Source organism: Botryllus schlosseri, chromosome 12, assembly GCF_051294905.1.
Source record: "Botryllus schlosseri isolate E-star chromosome 12, Bs_hap1, whole genome shotgun sequence".
NCBI classification, from domain to species: Eukaryota; Metazoa; Chordata; class Ascidiacea; order Stolidobranchia; family Styelidae; genus Botryllus; species Botryllus schlosseri.
This window is the reverse complement of record NC_137247.1, coordinates 2,428,183-2,447,940: the sequence shown is the minus strand read 5'-3', so window position 1 is coordinate 2,447,940 and position 19,758 is coordinate 2,428,183. Positions and strand designations below refer to the sequence as shown.

Sequence of the window (19,758 nt, the reverse complement as noted above, 5' to 3'; positions counted from 1 at the left end):
TAAAGCCATGACGTCACAAAAATTCAATTGTGATGTCATGGTGGATTGACATCGACAATTGAAAATATAGTAAATATATACTATTGCTGTTGAATGGAATATTTTGAGGGTTCCAAGCAATCGGATGGTAATTGTCCGTGGGCTCATACAACATGTTTTTTGGAAAGTATTTACACGATTATGGCATAAATTTACAACTTGAAAAAACACATTATTTTTCAAAGGCCTTTTGTTTAAAACACTGTTTTAAACATGTTTTAAACATAGTGCTTCAAAACACCGTTTGCGTTAAATGCAACCCTACGTGTAGTATTGGTCTCATATTTGAGGAGATTTTCGCTACAAAAACCGTTACTACAATAAATTTCGAAATCGCTTCTGTTTGTTGAGGATGTTGTATGTATATGTTAGTCTTCCTAAGTTGCAAGTACTTTGATTTACATCACAATCACAGTACACGCTACAGTGGTATAGTTGATAAGAACCTCTGTGGTTATGTCATCGGTTGATGTTTGGCTTGTCAACGCAGGTAAGTCACGCATTTCCGCAGGCTTCATGGATTCCGATTAAGACTAGGACATGAGATTCCACAGACGCAGAAAAGCATGATGGAATAATTACAGGAGAAGGAACTTTGAAAATTGGTATACACAAAATACTATAGCATTTCTGTCGCTCGGAAACCCGGGTTTGTGTTGTGTATACCGATATGGAAATTCGTTACTCCGGAAAATATAAATATGCGCAGTCTGATGTTATATTCTCATCCCTATTCTTCCAAAATATTATAAAAGAACCCGTGCGTTTCTTACCTTTGCATTCTCCATCCATCATAGAAAGCGCCGAGTAAGCTACAGCATGAAGATTGTACTCATCACTGCCTTAACCTTTGCCATCCTTGCTACTGTCTCGTGGTGAGTGTTTTAGGCGTGAAATCTTACCGGCAAGTCAATTATACGAAGTTGAGTTATACCTGAATGTTTATTATAGTTTCCAAATGACATCAGATATCTTCAAGTTGGCTTTTACCGGGCAGTGGTTTATCTCTTTAGGCCACTAGATATTGATTTACAATTCCCATTGATACTATCATTGATTCTCGTACTGTAGCTATCGCGCCTCAACAGTCACAGATTGTTGAATACGGCTCGGTTACCATCTTATCCGGAAAGGGTTGTCTTACGAAAACCTATAGAGCTAATGTGCCACGTGTTGCAATTATGTTGGCAGACCAGGAATCCTTTAAGACTCTCGGCCTATAGTAAGGTCACCATATTTTGGAAATGTGTAAGGAGGACTTTTTTAAATTTTCAGGCTTACAATTCTGATCCGGAAAAGGCGGTAAATTTGTCCCGACTGTGCGGTTGGTTGACTGAAAAAAAAGGTCAACTTTCCGACTCAGCTCCCGAAATAGCCGCCGGAGTGTTACTACAGTGCTGATTTTATATATCTCAGTCGAATTTTACCCTATATTCAACCAAACTTCTCAAAAAAGAGGACAAAATCTCAAAAACGAGGACATTTGAGCGTCCTCTGAGGACACTTTCAAAATAGTCAAAAAAAGAGGGCAAATCCTCTTAAAAGAGGACGTATGGTAACTCTAGCCTATTGTAGTGTTAAGTAGGGTTACCAACGGAAAATCTACTAGAAAGCCGGTAATTCGGGATTTGAACCGGAAATATGACCTTTTTCTAGTCAACCGACTACGTAGTCGGGTAAAATTTACCATTTTCAGGATTTTACCCCAATATTCCAAGTCTTTTCCGATTTTCAGATTCCCAAAATATGGTAACCCGAGTGTTAATTGACCGAAGATGTAGATTGTCGATGTATCATGAAAACCAAGCAACAATAAGAACAACTAACTATACACTATAGCCCGATGAGCCACGATATTTTACCAACGCTCTGCTATTTTCCAGCGCTAACAGTGTCAGGGGCCGATTGAGCGAGTACTCTTGCGACTACCTTAGCTCCAGAACAGGGAAGTGGGTGGACTGCGTCTCGCCGAACTACTGCTGTGCTCACAGGAAGGGATTATACAAAGTGGCAACTTATTGCATGACCTCCGATATTGTGAGTACGGTATACTATATATGTATAAATGATACGGAATCGTTGGTCGTAATCACAACCAAGAACAGCAATTTCAAAGTTTTTTACATTATATCTTAAATGTGATCATGTTTCGACACTCTTTCGAATGCCATTTGGCGCTGTAGCTCATTATTGGCTGATATGATAGCACCAAAGCCTACCGCAGTCAGGTAACAATAATCGTTGAGTTCTATTTTTTCATCTGAACAAGTCACACACAATGTACTATGTAATAAAGACACAATGCGATGTCATGAACAGATAGGAGGATATGGTTCGTTTATTTTCGTACTGGCTTGGCGGTTATACTTGGGTGTGGTTGGTTGGTTGGTTGGTTGGTTGGTAGTTATTTAGTTACAAAAGTCATGCTTATCCATACAGATTCTGGCCGTATCAAAAAATTTCTGATCCGGCTTCGATCCGGTCCGACCAAAATTGAAAAAATCTGGCCAGATATCCAATCCGGCTCCGGTCCATGCTCCTCACCAATGTATATACAATATACAGTGGCACAGATACAGTAGGATTAGTAGAGGCTATTGACTCGTTGTTGATACAGATTATAAAATTTCAAAACCAAAGCGCCATAAAAATGGAAAAGAACTATATATTGCGAATGGGCAATTTATGATTGTTTGTATACACACAAATAACATATTGTCGGTAATATGATAGGCTATGCTCTCTTCTAATCGTTAGCCTAGCCCTACTACATAACGGAAGTCTGTAACAAGTGATAACATCATTCAATACACTTTCTATTGCAGTCAGCGCAACGAGGTATGTCAAGATCATGGGCTTGCAAACAAATGGTGGAGACTGGAGGAAAGTAACACGACGCAAATCAAGGCTTTATGCTGGAATATATTATATAAGATAATAAATAAGATATTATACACAGATACATATGAGTTTGGAAGTATGAGATGCATATGAGTTTGGAAGTATTGTAATGGTCCAGAGAAAACATACAGCTCCATGAGTGCCTTTCAGTATCAGTTTATTAATATTTTCACTACTTCAGAACACCAGAAAAATGTGATACAATGAAAAGATAGGAAGGTGTCGAAACGACTTGGAGTAGGCCTATAGTCTTAGGGATCAGACACCTCACCTTGGCCTAGACCAGTGGTTTTTAACTTTGCCTCCAGCGCCCCCCAAGGGGCGCTGGCGATTTTGAAGGTGGCGGAAACGCTCAGGGGGCGATATGGGGGGGGGGCGCTGAAGAAAAATGGCTTCGTGGTAGATGATGTAGTAGTAGGAGATATCCTTAGCAAATTAACATTCCACAAAACAAGTCAAATCCCGAAATATTTGGTCGCGCTACGCGACGATGTTTGCGTCATATGTTTTCATAAATGCAGTGGGTTAATGAATTGCGCGTACTTTGAGAACGCCAATTTCCCGTTAAAACACTGCCGTCACGCTTGCTAAGGTTATTTTCCACAAAATGTTTCGAACTAGGTATTATATCCTGCAGATCACAGCGCGTGGAAATCGAAGAAGGAGCCACTGTAAATCACCCGAGGATGAGAGCCGCTTGTACATAAAATATGTTTATGAGCGCTGTGCATGAAATGAAAAACTAAATATACTTGTATTTGAGAGCTACAAAATTAAGTCGTCAGAATATTTCTTCATCGTATCATAAGGGATGACACTATCTAGTGTTGTGGTCCACAACCTCACATGAACGTTGTTTAATATGAGTTACTTTGTTTGGAATACATTCATGTTAAAATTAATAACTGGGTACAGTACTGAATTCAATGTGAGCAGATATATGCATCCCATTCTCAGTTGACTTACTTAGTTACACAAAGCACTAAAACAAAACCCAATACCATTAATTTCCCCGTATTGCCAATCGCAGATGTGAATTCGGGATGGTTCGAACTAATGCTTCCTCTAAGCTGTACGCGTGCGCAATTGCGCATTGCAGACACGGTTCTCTGCGTACAAAATATGTAAGCTGCGCACAAAAAAAGTCGAAGGGATGTCCTTTGTTTAGTCGTTACGCACTGTTGTCCAAGGGACCGCGCAGTGAGTTGGTGAGCGCGCGCGGACTCGTGAAAAATTAGAGGAAACAGAGGTTCGAACCACAAGGTATGAGACCGTACCCTATTGTTGCTATAACAACCTTGACTTGACCCTGAATATAGTCGAGTGTAGTCGAGTGGTCCTCGAGCGCGATTAAAGCGCGAAATATTTCCAATACTAAATTCCCGAAAAGACCGACTGGACTTTACCCAACCCGATGGGGGAGGGGGGCTCGAAGGGTGCCCTAAATCATTTCGGTGAATGAACATAAATTACGCAACATGTTTTGACGACTCCCCCACGAAAAGATACGCATAAGTATAGAAAATAGAAGTAGGCATTTCGGCGTCGGCCATTACCACGCCACGATGCACGAAGACATATGAAGGTCCGGTCAATATGGGACTCCGAGAAGTGTGACAAAAAGATCGTCAGTGAGAAAACCTCAGCCGAAGAGGATTTCCCTTATGTTGACCGTAAACTATGATGTATAAGTCTTATTGTCCATAGGTGCTTAAATTATAGATAACTAACCTACGGATAGATGGGCAACACGTGACTCACGGTCGAGTGATGCGACAACGGCAGATTTGTTGTCGCTTCATAGCATGAAACGGGAGCGTAATTGCTAAGCCCATAGATGACGACCCGAGCGCTCAAATTAAATTAAGTTGATCTTATTTGAAAGCTACAGTCGCACTGATTCTGATAACATGCATTAAATTTTCATCAAGGCAATGGAACCACCCCGAAATAGCCTTCAAAATATGAAAATCGGCATTGTTCTAAACAATCGCAACCACGCACGGACCGTTGTTATGGTCATTGTGCTGCGCCGTTGCAATTGTTTAGAACAATGCCGATTTTCAGGCTTTGAAGGCTATTTCGGGGTGGTTCCATTGCCTTGATGAAAGCTTAATGTGTATCATCAGAATCAGCGCGACTGTAGCTTTCAAATAATATTAACTTTATTTAATTTGAGCGCACGGGTCGTCATCTATGGGCTTGGCAATTACGCTCCCGTTTCATGCTATGAAGCGACAACAAATCTGCCGTTGTCGCATCACTCGACCGTGAGTCACGTGTTGCCCATCTATCCGTAGGTTCGTTATCTATACTTAAATCGCTCGTGCAGAATTATCATGTTGTCGCAATCAGCTCCCCACAGCGCAAATAACATCCATCAGAGAAAAATGATTTGCCAGTGAAGAAATACCAATTTTGAATCGTGTGCTTACTTTAGTTAAATAGGTTTATGCGTTTCAATATCTTCTGACTATATATCGGACAAGAGGTAACAAAATAACAACATGTAACGAAGTAATTGTACCAACGGGCACGCCCGAATATGTTTAATTTTTGATTATGTGGCCTGCATTTTCCTAGACAACAGTACACTTAGCGCTACTGGTAAATCAGATTACGTGAGGTGAGAGGATGAAAAGTTTATAGCGACATATATAGGCCTACGTAATTATCATCTATTCATCCATGCATTATAGAAAATTTTGGCGCCTGGGGCGACCAGGCCAAACAAACTTTGCTAACCATCGAAATCACGTGACAGGGTTCATTGGGGTGAAGCCCCCAGAAGTTTAGTTTATCACGCTATAGGTGCACAAGACAATCGTTTTTTAAGGGGGCGTGGCAAAGTGCTGTTATACAGCCCTTCCTCTCACCCATTGTCTTTATTACAGTCCTTACAATATGGGGTGGGGGGCGCTAGAGCACGATATATTTTTGAAAGGGGGCGCTGGAGGAAAAAAAGTTAAGAACCACTGGCCTAGACGAAGTAGAGAAGAGGCATGCACACAGAAGGAAAAGTAAAGCAGAGAATATAGAGGGCAAAAGCTACAAAACGAGGTGACATGTGCCGGAGGGCGAGATCGATGTTAGGTCGTGGTCCGGTAATCCTGAAGGCTGACTAGTATTCATTTAGAAGAAATTGCTTGTATTTCGACTTGAATGCGGACATGCTCGACGACAGTCGGATAGCCGACGAGATGTCAGAGGCCAATATATAAGAAAGGTCGGCACTCAGCATACTACGAATTGCGAACAATGTTCCCTATAATTTTTCTCGAGTCTGCGCAAGTGCGCTAACACACCAACTCACTGCGCGCAATGCTCCCTCTAAGCTGCGCACGTGCGCGATTGCGCAGTGCAGACACGGTCTGTGCGCACAGAAAACCTACGCTGCGCACACAAAATCCGAAGTGTGACCTTTGTTTAGTCATTACGCACTGTTGTCCGAGGGACCGCGCAGTGAGTTGGTGAGTGCGCGCAGACTCTTGAAAAATTAGAGGGAATGTTGACTGCGCGGTCCCTTGGATATTACGTGACGCCAGACGTGCGCCGTGTATATCCATTATCCATTCAAGCCGCATGCTTTAATAATAGAATACAATCGAAGCATTTTCATTTCGTTTGATTACACGACACCAGATAATCACATTATGAGTAAAGGAGGGGACTGCACTCTAAACATGATGTGGTCTCAACTTGGAGTTAAGCCATTGAAGGAAAGCCACCGCATTCGACCTGCAGCTAAAATATTATCTAAATACGTACCATAACACACGTGCGACTCTGTGGTGTCGCAAAGGGTTAAGAATATGATGATGAAGCAATGACACGCGATGGTCGATACACCTCGACATCACAAGTATTGCACGTGTGCTATGATGCATATCAGGTGCAGTTCGAATAAGGTGTCATTCAGAAAAAATTGGCTGCTGCCAAAAATTTGCCTTGTTTGTTGTATGCTAGTATTTCTTGACCTCCCATCAGGATTGTCGGCATAGTGAAAATAAAATATTTGGAATCGCCTAAACGTACCAGAACCAAATTTACTTCGTGATGAGCATGAGCACACGATTACAAGTTGGTATTTCTATATAGGACGCATCATTTTCCTCTGCTGCTGTTTCGACTACACTGGTCAATTTACACCAGGTCGAGATTCTTCATTATCATTCCGTATTTACCTACGTGTAGCACGATCCATTTCTAGCCTTTTTAAGACATAACCCACGCGGATCAGGTGGCGAGGAGGAGCCTAGATAGACCTCCAACACTTAGGTAGGAATTCTGAAGGTGACCTCGGTCGCACTCGAACCAGAAATCCATTCGTACTGCAGCTGTGCAACGTACCAGTACGTCAGTGGTTCCTTCGTCTCGGGGTTCCCTTTGTTCGACATTCTAGCTAAAATTCCCCCCTGAGAAAAAGTTTCCCGGTGACTAAAAAAGGCGCATTTTAACGCACAACGATTTGTTGACTGAGCAACATATGCTCAAGACCGTGACTGCCGCGCCCCAAATCCCTATTGTTGGGGGGGGGGGGGAGCTCGAAGGGCGCCAAAAATTATTTCGCGAATTTACATAAATCATAGAGTATTTTAAATGTTGTGAAATATCTTGATTATTGGGTACTCTTCCCACAACAAAAAAGACGCATGATTTATAGAAATAGGCATTTTGACGTCGACCATTACTGCGCCACGACGCACCAAGACATATGAAGTTAGGCCATGTAAAATGCGACTCCGGGGAGTGTGCCAGAACGATCAGCAGCGAGAAGACCTTGGCCGAAAAGGACTGCCCTTGTGCTGACCTAAAACTTCGATATAGATAGAATATATCCCACATATATGTTTAATTGACCATAGGTGCTTAAATGGCTGGCGCCGAATGCTCCTGTCTTGGCGATCTGAGCCCCACAAGATAAAAGCCATCCAGCAGGGAACATTACTTGCCAGTAAAGAAATACCAATTTGAAGTCGTGTACGTCTTTTATAGTTTGGTACGTTTGGTTGATTTCAATATCTTTTGACATAGCAGATATGAGGTCACGAAATAGCATCATGTAACGAAGCCATTATACCAACGGGTACGCCCGAAGACGATTATTTATTATTAGAATATAAACGTTGGAACATTCCCCACACATCGAAAATGGAATATCACTTTCGAGAGGTTGGGTAAGTTACGAAATTATGGAAAAAGTATCAAATATGATATGGAAAATTGTTAAGTATGGTATGGAACGACTGCTGCGAGTATGAAGTATGGAAAATTTCCATTCCATTCCATACCATACCATGCCCGACCCAAAATCACCCGCAACATTTGAAATCTATATCGCATATCGCAGTGATTTACCGGATATTGATTTCTGAGAATCTGACAGCTCGAGTCTCTGAGGATTTAACCGTTCGACTACGAACATTCTAAACCAAAAATCGACGCGTATGCGAATCCCAATAATGCCGCTCAGAATCCGAAAATCCGAATCGAATAACTTTTCCGAAGAATCCAAATTATACATCCGAGCAGCGCAGTCTTTACTAAGGCTAAGATCAGCAAATGTATATTTGCTTGGACTTCGACAGAACAACTTTGGAGTGCTACCAGTCCTGCCAGAACTTGTTTAGCCTACTGTCCGTGTTTGGTTTTCGAGCGGATGATTTTTCATTTGACATTCTATAGTAAAACCATAGTGTCCTATATGGTGTGGACACAAGCAAATCTGATGGCTCAGTGAAATTGGTCTACGTCACATTTTCCATTTGGCTAAAGGCAATTTGACGGTGATTTTTGACCGGCTTGCCGAGCATCAATTTCGATGAAACGGGTATCAATCGAAAGCTGCCGATGTACTGATTACGAAATTATAAATTATATTTCGCTCATGGCCCTGGAGCCCCTACAATCAGTCTCGAATTTCCATTGTTATGAAGAGAGGCATAGTGAAGCAACAATGCTGTCTGGCGAAACGAGAGCGTAGCTGAGGAGCAAATGAGTTGCTGCGCAGCGAGAGTGAGTATACCACTAGTGGTAGGCGAGTGGATTCTGATTTTTTTGTCGACCAAAGGAAGTTAATAGTTCAGGTGGGTTTCATTTTGAGTGTTTCGAAGCCATCGTAGTCGTTAAAAGGTCGTCGTCGTGGGTAGGGGCAATAACACCAATGACGGCCTACGGCAGGGGCGGGCAACATACGGCCCGCGACGGGATTTTGTCCGACCCGTGGACGGTTTTCCGTCTTACATGATATTGTGACCATATAGTGGCCCCAGTCTGCCGAGATACCCCACTATTTGCTAACTACGTAACATTTTAGTGACTGCGTGTTATTATATACGTGTGTGCGCAGCGTACGATAGTGGAGATTACGCGTAAGTTCGTCGAAGCGAGAAGACTTACATTATAGGCATTTACGTTGTGGGCTACTCAACCCTAATGTTGTTTGTGGTAATCATGGTGTTTGACGACTACAATGCTAATTTAAACTAGGCCGATATTTATTATTTTTGATTCCGCAACCGCCGACTTACAGCACGGCACACTTCTAGGCTGTTGTGAGACACCGCACCGTTAGTCCCCTTGATAGCTCACATATAAAATGCAAAGATACCTCAACAAGCGATGTTTTACCACGTATATTTCAAACACAAGATCAGCGCAAAACCTCGCATTAAAACAAATGAACTCATTTGTTGGTGTCCTTTAGTTTTAATTAGTGAGAGAAATCTAACCTCTGCTGAGATTTAACAAATGCATCAAAGTTGATTGAAAATCTGATGTGGAGATACGAAGCAGATCTTGCCGACGATTATCTGTAAGAGAGGTTATGTACGTAGATTTGTGAACTTTCATTACCGAGAATGTCTGTTTACATATATAGGTAGATTAAAAGAGAACCAATATCTTCTAAGCATTTCTCCTCGAGTTTGGAAAGCAGTGATTCTCAGCGATGCCTTCTATCCGTCTGGTGACGGTTCGCCGATATAGCGGGCTACTTGCGAATGTTTCTTTGCTCACCGGGCACATTAGATCAGCTGCGTCCAACAAGCATTCTTTCAGATACTCGCTATCCGAGGATGGCTTATTTCGCGATTTTGTGGGATATGAGCTAGTCTTGGTCCCCGCTTCTCTAAATGCCTGAAGCTTTGCAACGCAGCCTTTGTTGTTTTGCTAGCTTCGTCAAAAGGCCTTCGGAAATTCCCACTTTCTCAGCCTAAGCCAGCATATTTCGTCTCATAATGCCGACTCAATCTATACTCCTTGAGCATGGCGACCGTCTAACCACAAACTAAACATACTGGTTTGTCACTAATTTCAGTAAAAAAATATTGAGTGGTCCAAATCTTTTTAAAATCACGGCCTTCATCGTGCACTTTTCTGTTTTTTTTGGCATGCTTATTCATCGTTTATGACCTTATCAGCGACAATGACGGCTGATAAGGTATATGTGCGGCGTACATGTGAACTGTCAACTAACTACCTAGTCCTAGTTTTGCGAATTTGAGATTTGAAAACCTATGACGTAACAATTAAAAGCACAGAGCGTGTACCAATGACAACCAGAGATGAGCGGATTTGAAATTTCTATGTCCTAATCCAATCCAAATCCGAACCTTCAAATCCATATCCAAATCCTAATCCATAACTTTTTCATATTCAAGTCCATGTCCAATCCTAATCCGATTTCAACTGGAAATTCAGAAAAAATACTAATTTATGCAATGGAGGGATTCGAAAATTTTTGTTTCACAACCAACGATTCACTTGATTCAAGATAAATTAGTAACCATAAGTATATTAATAACTGATCTGAATAAAGTTTGTCGCCATTCGCCACACGACATTTCAATCTCCCAGAAAATAGGTAAATCCAATCCAAATCCTAATCCGTTCTGAATAAAATGTCTAATCCAAATCCAATCCAAATCCGACAAAATTTCACAAATCCTGTTTTTTCAAAACCTAATCCTAATCCATGCTCATCTCTGATGACAACAAACAAGGTTTGAACCATAGCCTTGTAAAGGCTATGTTTGAACCAATGATACTGCTGCATTATTTAGGACATCATCCAAATACTTTTCCCAAGTTGAAGATGACAAAAATTGATATCTAGCACTGTTATTGCTTAACAAATCACGCATAAACTGTTTTTGTTGTCCACATGGTTATTTTTGCATTGGTCTAGTTCTGTACAGTTGCATATTAATATTACTTTTTCAAATGCCTGCATCATTATTTTGGTCATATACACATGAATTAGGGATTTGAGGATTAAATTATGTATTCGTAAATGTTCTATCTGTGAAGTGTATGTATCTTCCTCATTTCTTTACATAACATGATGGAATCCTGAAAATTCAATTCTGTATTGTAAGGCATCTAGATTTTGTGGAATGATCATGGATAGGTGACTTTTTTCAGAGGTGGGTGATGTATGCAGCGTTGCTACTGAAGTAGTGGAAGTATTGCTACAATGATTTACTCAGGTTCAAATAGAAGTAGCAAAAATATAAATGTGTATAGTACTTTTAAAAAGTTCTAAAAGTAGATTTGGTTGTTCGCTCGGAGTCAGTTGGAAATAGTCACTTTAGAAATTGCAGGGTTAAGCTTAGTGACTGCCGCAAAATGGCCATTGAATATGTGCGTGCTATTTTCAAAAACCTTCAAAACTCAGGAGATCTAGATATCCCCGGAAAAAAACAAGTTGTGATGTTTTTGTTTGGTGAGTAGTATGAAAACACAATCACCCGCGGAAGTAGGAAAACCTACTCGAGTACTCAAAATAACTAGAATTACTCCTTTAAAAACTACGTCTGCTTGATATTTAATTATATATGATGTTATTGATGTAGGAATATGATGGAAAAGCGACACCTCAAGTTGGAATGAAGGTTGTGTCACTTGCAACGAAGGTTGAACGTCCGCGACTGTGTGAACATAAGCCTCGTTGGTCGTCACAAGTCTACATCACGGGGATTGCGTATAATTGCGAGTCGTCAATTTGTGAATTGGATTTACGATACGCGCATGACGCGCGAAATTTATCTTGTGAACTAGGTGTACGACTGTACGAAGTACGTGTACGTGAATCAACGTTTATATGGCAGCGGTCCGCTAGCATAATCAGAAGAAAAATGCTAGACGCGAGAAAGAAATGCGCTTTTAAAGCTATTCAACACGTTAACGCTAATTGCCACTGATAAATATACCCAATGAATTATATATCATCGCTTGTTCCTCAAAGAAGTATTGCTGAGGAAGCCTTTGTTTACAGCACAACCGTGTATGCGACGAAGCGTGACCAGGAACACGCTGAAACGCAGAGCTCACGGTAGTTTCCAATCATTGTATATATATTAGGCTTACCATATTTCGGAAATGAAAAAAGAGGACACTTTTTCAGAAATTTCAGTCAAGCATAACTGGAGAAGAATTCTCAAAAACAGGTAAATTTCACCCGCTTCATGATCGGTTGACTAAAAAAAAAAAAAAAAAAAAAGGTCATCACTTCCACTCAGAGCTCAAAAACACGTTTTCCACTCCACATTACCAGGTGGATGACTAAAAAAAAAAAAAAAAAAAAAAAAGGTCTTCTTTTCGCTCCATGCTGAAATCACCACTTTTCCCTCCGAAATACCCGCCGGAGCTTCACTTCTGCGCTAATTTGCGGCATATCACTCGCAATTTCCTCTAAATCTGACCTAAATTTTCAAAAAAGAGGACAAAATCTCAAAAAAGAGGACAAAAGGGCGTCCTCCGAGGACACTTTCAAAAAAGTCAAAAAAGAGGACAAATCCTCTTAAAAGAGGACGTATGGTAAGCCTAATATATATCATTGGTTTGAACTGTACAGACGGAAACAGTGAGTTGTGAGTTTATTTGTTCCGGCATGCTTTGCTATATTGGTTTTATTCTGTGAGTGCTCTGAATCTGAATTACGCATTCGTAGGCCCCTGACACACAGTACATAAATGAACAAGCTTCATAAAAACACATTTCCGGACAGTTAATGCATTCTATGATTTTATTTCACCTTTTACCATTGAAAAATATGTCTCATGTTCTGAATTCCAAAAACATGTCGCGGGCCGCACAGAATCACGTCGCGGGCCGCACTTTGCCCAGGTCTGATATAGGACGTCAAAAGTCGAAGTTGTGAGAGACAGCTAGTGGCGAGCAGATCTATGGAACAACGGCACAAGTATAAAAAAAAGTGCACAAAAGGAAAAAAATGTCATCGCCTACCTTCGAATTTTTAAAATGATGCTTCCAAGAGTAATCAATAACAAATTCGCGCCAGACCTCTGCAAAAGACGTAAGTTTCTTTCGCGGGCTTTCGCTTGGACACGGCCACATTTCGTCAGTTGTCGCCAGAGCGCGTCGCGGTTGCTATTTGAACGCGGCATTGCCAACGAAAAAATGACGACCGTTGGGATGTTCGTTGTCTGGTGTATTCTTTTGCGAGCTTTCGGTATCGAAGGTGAGTATTCGTAGATTGGGATAGCTTTGCGCGAGAAGCTATTACAGAGTCATAATTAAGTATCCCGTACGGTTATCTTGTTGATCTATGTTGTGTTGTGAACGTGGGCGCAATGATTCGAGTATAGATGATTTGGAGTTGTGAAATTACATGTTCCTTATCAGTTGTCGATATTTTTTGCCTAAAATGATGGTGGAGAACCAATTAAAATGTCTAATTATACAATTTTGGGGCCAAGGAATTGAAAAAAATCAACTTTTTTGCTTCAAACTCAATGAAAAAAAAGTTACGGATGAAAAAAAATTGGGGGGGGGGGGGCCCGGACTTGAAAATCTATGTGGTGTTCCGTTTCCACAAAAAAAAAAAATTATTGCAAAATGTACTTTGAAGCAGTATGGTTAATGTAAATTGGATTTTCGAAGTGCAATCTATTCATTCTTGAAATCCCAAAAAAATTTTTTTCCAATTGTTGATTGCTTGAAATAGTATTTACGGTGAGCAGCAGAGACCAGCTGTTCACCGTAAATACTATTTTAAGCCATGAATGATCTGAAAGACCATATTTTTTGAGATTTTATGAAGGAATAGATTGCACTTCGAAAATCCAATTTTATATCAACCATACTGCTTTAAAGTTCATTTTGCAATAATTTTTTTTGTGGAAACGGAACACTACATGGATTTTCAAGTCCGGGCCCCCTCAATTTTTTTTCATCCGTAACTTTTTTTTTCATTGAGTTTAGAGCAAAAAGTTGATTTTTTCCAATTCCTTGGCCCCAGAATTGTATAATTAGACATTTTAATTGGTTCTCCACCATCAATTTAAGGAAAAAATACCGATTTTAAAGATTTTTGCATGCAGCGCCACCTAGTGACAAGAGAATTCTGAATCGCATTATCTTTTGAACCGTTATAAATTTTTCAATTTTGTTTTTTTGTAACCCACTTAGAATTCATAAAAGAACAACATTTGTAAATATTGTACAATTCTGAGGGTATGCATTACAGCCCTTGCTAAATTATAATGGAATTAGCCTATTTGAGATTTCAGTCCAAGTTGGTGACGTCATATTTTGTGATACGATTGTTGATATACAACGTTCTTTCCAATCCTCTACTAGTTGCTGACGATTACGCCTGACGAGTGTCAGCCGAAAATATTCGGGTTCATTTGAATATGGATATACTATTCAACTGTATAATTATTGTTAATTTGAAGCCACGGTTATTTGAATGTCATGAGTATGGTGATACGATTGTGGATATACAATGATCTTTCCAATTCTTTACTGGTTGGTGATGATGACCCCTGGCTAGTGTCAGCCGAAAATAATCGGGTTTATTTCAATATGAAAATACTATTGTATATTATCAGTTTGTTAAAAGTACTTCAAGTTTGGTGGAGATATGTTCACATTTACTTGAATTTATGCGCTTATGTACGCTACGACTTCATTGGTACTTTGAGTTGCCCGACATGACTCATGAGCATGCGACACAATGGAAAACGACAGTTGAGCATGGGACACTTGAGGATGCGTCACTTCAGCATGTGACTTAATAACTTGAAACTAACGCTAACCCGAAACATAACCCTGAAATTTGAAATTAACCCCTATGCATATCCCAACCCCAAGCCTAAACCTATAACCCAACCCTAAATCCAACCCTAACCCGTAATTTAACCCACATGCTCATGTGTCGCAAGCTCAATTTTCGCATGTTGAAGTGTCGAATGCACATATGTCCACGGACCGGTACTTTGGTAGGATGTTAATATATAAGTTTTAATGAGATTAGGTAGATTTTATAAAATGCAATTAGTCTGCTACAGAATGCTCCAAATCCAGTGAGTAGGTTCTGTGAAGAGTTTCTTGGAGGTACAGAACTTTAATATACCATCGAATAGTATATTCGTATTGAAATGATCCAGAATATTTTGGGCTGACACTCGTCAGGGGTAGCCTAATTGTCAGCAACTAGTAGAGAATTACCCTTGACTAGTGTCAGCCGAAAATATTCGGGTTTATTTCAATATGATATACTATTCAATCGTATAGTGAAGTTCTGTACCTCCAAGAAGCTCTTTAAACAATGGTATAACAAAATATGATGTCACCAGCCCAGCATGGAATTTCGTGTAATAGGGGCGAAGAGAGAGCTTAAGCCTGATGTAGGCCTACTATTTTTAGATAGTGCACAGACTGGGTTGATGTAATTTGATTAAAGTCAACTCCAAGGCACCCGAATGAAAGTGTCAGTTCGTAATAATTTAAACGTCATTAGTAAATAGTAATGCCTTAATTTGCTTCAATTGTCTGAATACTATATAATGCCATCAGTCTTCTATTGCACGATGTTTTAACTATAGTAACGTCTGTCAGCAACTATTCATTTATTGACAGTGAAATGAATCAGCTTTACTTGACTTTCTGCCAGCAAGTACCAGTCAACACAATTACATTGTTAATATGTTCAAACCAGTGAATGTAGAGAGGTGGTTCTCACAAAATTTTGAATTGGACATGTAGCAGTACTGTATGAACGTCACTCGATTTGAAAAGCTTTCTACTCAACAAAACAATGTCTGACTTTTTATTTGTTTAGTTTGGCAGGACTTATGTTTCGAAAGCACTTGATTTCGAATTCTGGAGAGTCAACGTGCGCTGTAAAATGAACCCATTGACTTCAGTATTGTGAAGATTCCAGTAGATTGGAATCTGTCTAGTTCCTTTGCCGTCACAGTCTTATTTTTTGTATTAGAGGTCTTATTTTGCTAATAAGCAATTTATACAACTTACGGAAGAACAACCTTTAAGGTCGAAATAGCTCGTTTTCAGAACATTTCAAATCTGCTTGAAAACATATATACCGTACCTTTAATTTCACTATTGAGTGAGCAGAAAAGCCGTTTTTTATCATGTGATAACTGGACAACTGCTTATGTAATCCACTTGAAATGAATTGATATTTTTACTCAGATTGTGATTTTTATTCACAATGTGTTGAGCTAAATTTTAGCAAAATCTGAGCTTCTTGGAGGTACAGAACTTCAATATCCAATTGTATGCTCATATACTCACATTGAAATTAACCCTAATACTTTCGGCTGACACTCGTCTGGAGTAATCGTCAGCAACTAGTACAGTTGTTATTATAGGCCTACCATGTTCTTTCCAATTGTCTACTAGTTGCTGACGATTACCTCTGTCAAGTGTCGGTGGAAAATATTCCGCTTCATTTCAATATGAATATACTGTTCAAGCTCAGGTTTAAAGCTGGTAAGATGCAGACAACTTATCCCGTAGTTTCTACGTTTTTACAGAGTATTAATAGAACTATATTGATAAGATGGCAGCTGACGGAGAAAGAGCTACAAGGCAATATATCAAGCCAACTGATTCCGAGTATGTGAAATTGGCGAAGCAGGGTGGCGATCGGGATCTTCTCGTCAGCCATGACATTGTGAAATCTAACGCAGCAAAGCCGTATTCAAAATGTGAATGGTTTAACCATATCCACAACGATGAAGAAGACGCAAGGAATAGACGGTTAGTGTTTTAGAAATGCAATCGAAAAACACTGGATTATATCATTAACGTTAAAGTGACATGGATTTTGGTTGCTGATGGTGGGGTTGTGGATTTCAATCTGCTAGACATGCATCGTAATCTGATTTAATAAGATTATGCAACATATACATTAAATTAGTTTGTGTGAGTTAGTTCAAGTAACGTTTACTAAATTCTCGTTGCTGAAAATTGCTGGAGTGCCAACCTGTACGCTGTGCTTTGTGAATTGAATGTAGAATAAAACGTAGAACCAAGTTGTCCACATCTGGTGGAGCTGGCTATTTGATGGCTGTAGTCCTCGTTGATCGTTTTTAATGCCATTGTCGCCGAAGCTCAACAATCGTCACAACCGAAGCTGTTTATAAATATAAAAATTTGCAAATTCATTTCTTAAACTATTCTATACGCAATTTGTTCATTAGCAGTTTCTAGATTTAACTTATATATTCGAACGAATCGGAGAAGTCCGATCAATTGCACAGTTTCAATCCAACATTCAGCTTGGATTTGAGTTGTCTCGTGACTCTTGTCTATATGCCGATTGCTAATAACCTCAGATTGCAATTTCAACTCATTACTAGTGGACACAATGACTGGAATCTGAATTGTGTATTCTAGCAATTAAAGTATCATGTTGAATCCATCTCTTCAGAACCAACAACCAAGTGGAAAACCAGAAATTGCAATCGGCAAAGAACCGCGGCATGCAAAACGTTATGGACGCGCGCATGGAGGGAAGCAAGATCAAAGAGAAGTACACCAGAGGCGGCGCGCCATTTCACACCGACAACATGTCCGTGTGGGAGCGCAGAAAGACCGACATTGAAGTCCCGGCGCAGACCGGATATCAGGAAAACGGAAATCCGTCCGAATAAAGTCTACCGTCGTTCGTTCCGTAGACTCGTTTCGAAGTAAGCTCGGCGTCTCGGCCTTTGCGTTTGCCTCAAGATCGTCGTATGCGGTGATATAACTCCTGCAATCACCATTGGCTTACCTTCGATTCATGTTCAATAGGGTTTTTCAAAAATAAATTCTTTTCAAATTTCAATGGTTATTCGATAAAATTGTTCGGTTGGCCAAATTAGGTGTGCAGAGTTTTTTCAGCCAACCTAACAATTCTATCGAGTAGCTGCTAAAATTTGAAAAAAAAGTTATTTTTGAACAGCCCTAGTGTTCAAACTCCAACAAGAGCACGTTTAGATGTAATTCTCACACCTTTTTTTGCTCTTTGCAACATTTTCGACACGTTTCACTGTCTGCGTGACAAAACTTTTTATAGCGAAGAACCGTCTTATTTGTTATGTAGTCCCGTTACTTTTGCGTCTTGCATTAGCGTAATTTTGTGTGACAAATATTGTCGATGCCTTTGTCTGCCTGACACGAGTTTGGTGTGATGATTTATCATTTTTTTGCTAGGAAAAAAACGATATTCAGTCACTGTGTTCGATTTAACTGTTTATGAATCCAAATGTCCCGAATCGTTGGAATACAAAATATTTCATTTGCTAACGTTGTGAATAACCGCAAATTGCGTGTATTTTGAATTGTGGAAGCAACGCCTACCAAGTGCAGTTACTTGCTTTTATTGTTTTTAATATTTTGACGAATTTTATCGACAAGAGTCCCAAAACGTTTTCCACAATCAATTTCATGCAATTAACGTGCCAATAATATGTCTTGTGGTTTGTTGTTAGCATATCAATTAGCTCGTATTGTGCGTCAATTGTAGATAGGTAATAGTGTTGTACTATTGAGCCACTGTTTATATTTTGCCCACAGCATCTCTCGGAAGGATTTTTAAGTGTGGAATTGACTTTATTTCGTTTTGTGAAGTTCACTTTCAGAAATACATGGATAGTACAAAATTCATAATCGCAAGACAGATTGTTAGTGCTTGTATCGTTCAGCAGCAGCGTTCTCGTATGGGGTGAGGAGTGAAATGCTCTTCACATCTGAAATATTGAATTAGAAATTCTGTGGCAGCAGCATGCGTTACAGAGACAGGACGAAGGAAGTCAGCAAGAACCAGCACCCTATCTGAGAATCTGCTATGTATGAATCTGGTGTTTTGGGAAGATGGTTGGTTATAATGCTGATTGCGAATTGATGTCCTGACCTAAAGATTAGTGTTATTGTTTAACGACTGCATTAGCCCTAGCCTGGCCTGAAGTCAAGTTTCGTTTTGAAACACCGCAAGACTGCGATACAATGAAAAGATAGGAAAGTGTAGAAACGACTTGCAGTAGCCTTTGAAATCGGACTCTCACCAGGGCCTAGGCGACGTAAAGAGGAGGCATGCACGCGGAATGAAAAGTAAGAGAAGATTACATGAGAGGACAAGCGACAAAATGATGAAATGAGATGGCATGTGACGGAAGCGAGGTCGATATGTCAGTTCGTGGTCCATTCAGTCCAGATTGCTTGTATTTAGACTTGAATGCGGACAGGACATGCTCGACGACTGTTCCACACTGATACTGTTAAACACAGATACTGTTCCACTATAGAAATTAAACATGGAACGGCAACGACCGATTTTGCAGCTGCGTTCCGCTTCGCTGAGGCTGTAGTGGAGAATTGTTTTGCTTAAGCGACTGTAGGATTTCTGGCAATCCAAAAGCTATCTTTCCGAGCGCAGAAATTACTGAATCTGGTCTTGATCGAAAGCTACTGTTGCACCGATTCCGAAAATATAAATCATAATATTGATCAGGCACTGATCCACCTAGAACAGGGGTGGCCAACCTTTTCAGCCAAAGGGCC

The 19,758-nt window shown here is 40.2% G+C and overlaps 2 protein-coding genes and 1 long non-coding RNA gene across 4 annotated transcripts in view; 2 read left to right on the top strand and 1 right to left on the bottom strand.

The window, feature by feature from the left end:
- Positions 1 to 18,867, top strand: part of LOC145451535 (uncharacterized) — an 84,119-nt gene extending 65,252 nt beyond the window's left edge. The window contains exons 1-3 of one of the 2 annotated variants that reach the window (XM_080329749.1): positions 13,279 to 13,423; positions 16,749 to 16,974; positions 17,648 to 18,867. In XM_080329749.1, coding sequence (XP_080185875.1) covers positions 16,775 to 16,974; positions 17,648 to 17,870 — 423 coding nt within the window. In that variant the 5' untranslated portion in view covers positions 13,279 to 13,423; positions 16,749 to 16,774 and the 3' untranslated portion in view covers positions 17,871 to 18,867. Of the gene's footprint in view, positions 1 to 13,278; positions 13,424 to 16,748; positions 16,975 to 17,647 lie in introns of those variants that run through there. The other variant, XM_080329750.1, reaches the window with a different exon arrangement.
- The window catches only part of LOC145451521 (homogentisate 1,2-dioxygenase-like), a 71,879-nt gene that overhangs the window by 18,975 nt on the left and 33,146 nt on the right, over positions 1 to 19,758 (bottom strand). The gene's annotated exons all lie outside the window — the stretch shown is intronic.
- Positions 756 to 3,001, top strand: LOC145452774 (uncharacterized). Its single transcript, XR_013919504.1, has 3 exons — positions 756 to 914; positions 1,923 to 2,076; positions 2,865 to 3,001. It is a non-coding gene; the product is annotated as an uncharacterized LOC145452774 (long non-coding RNA).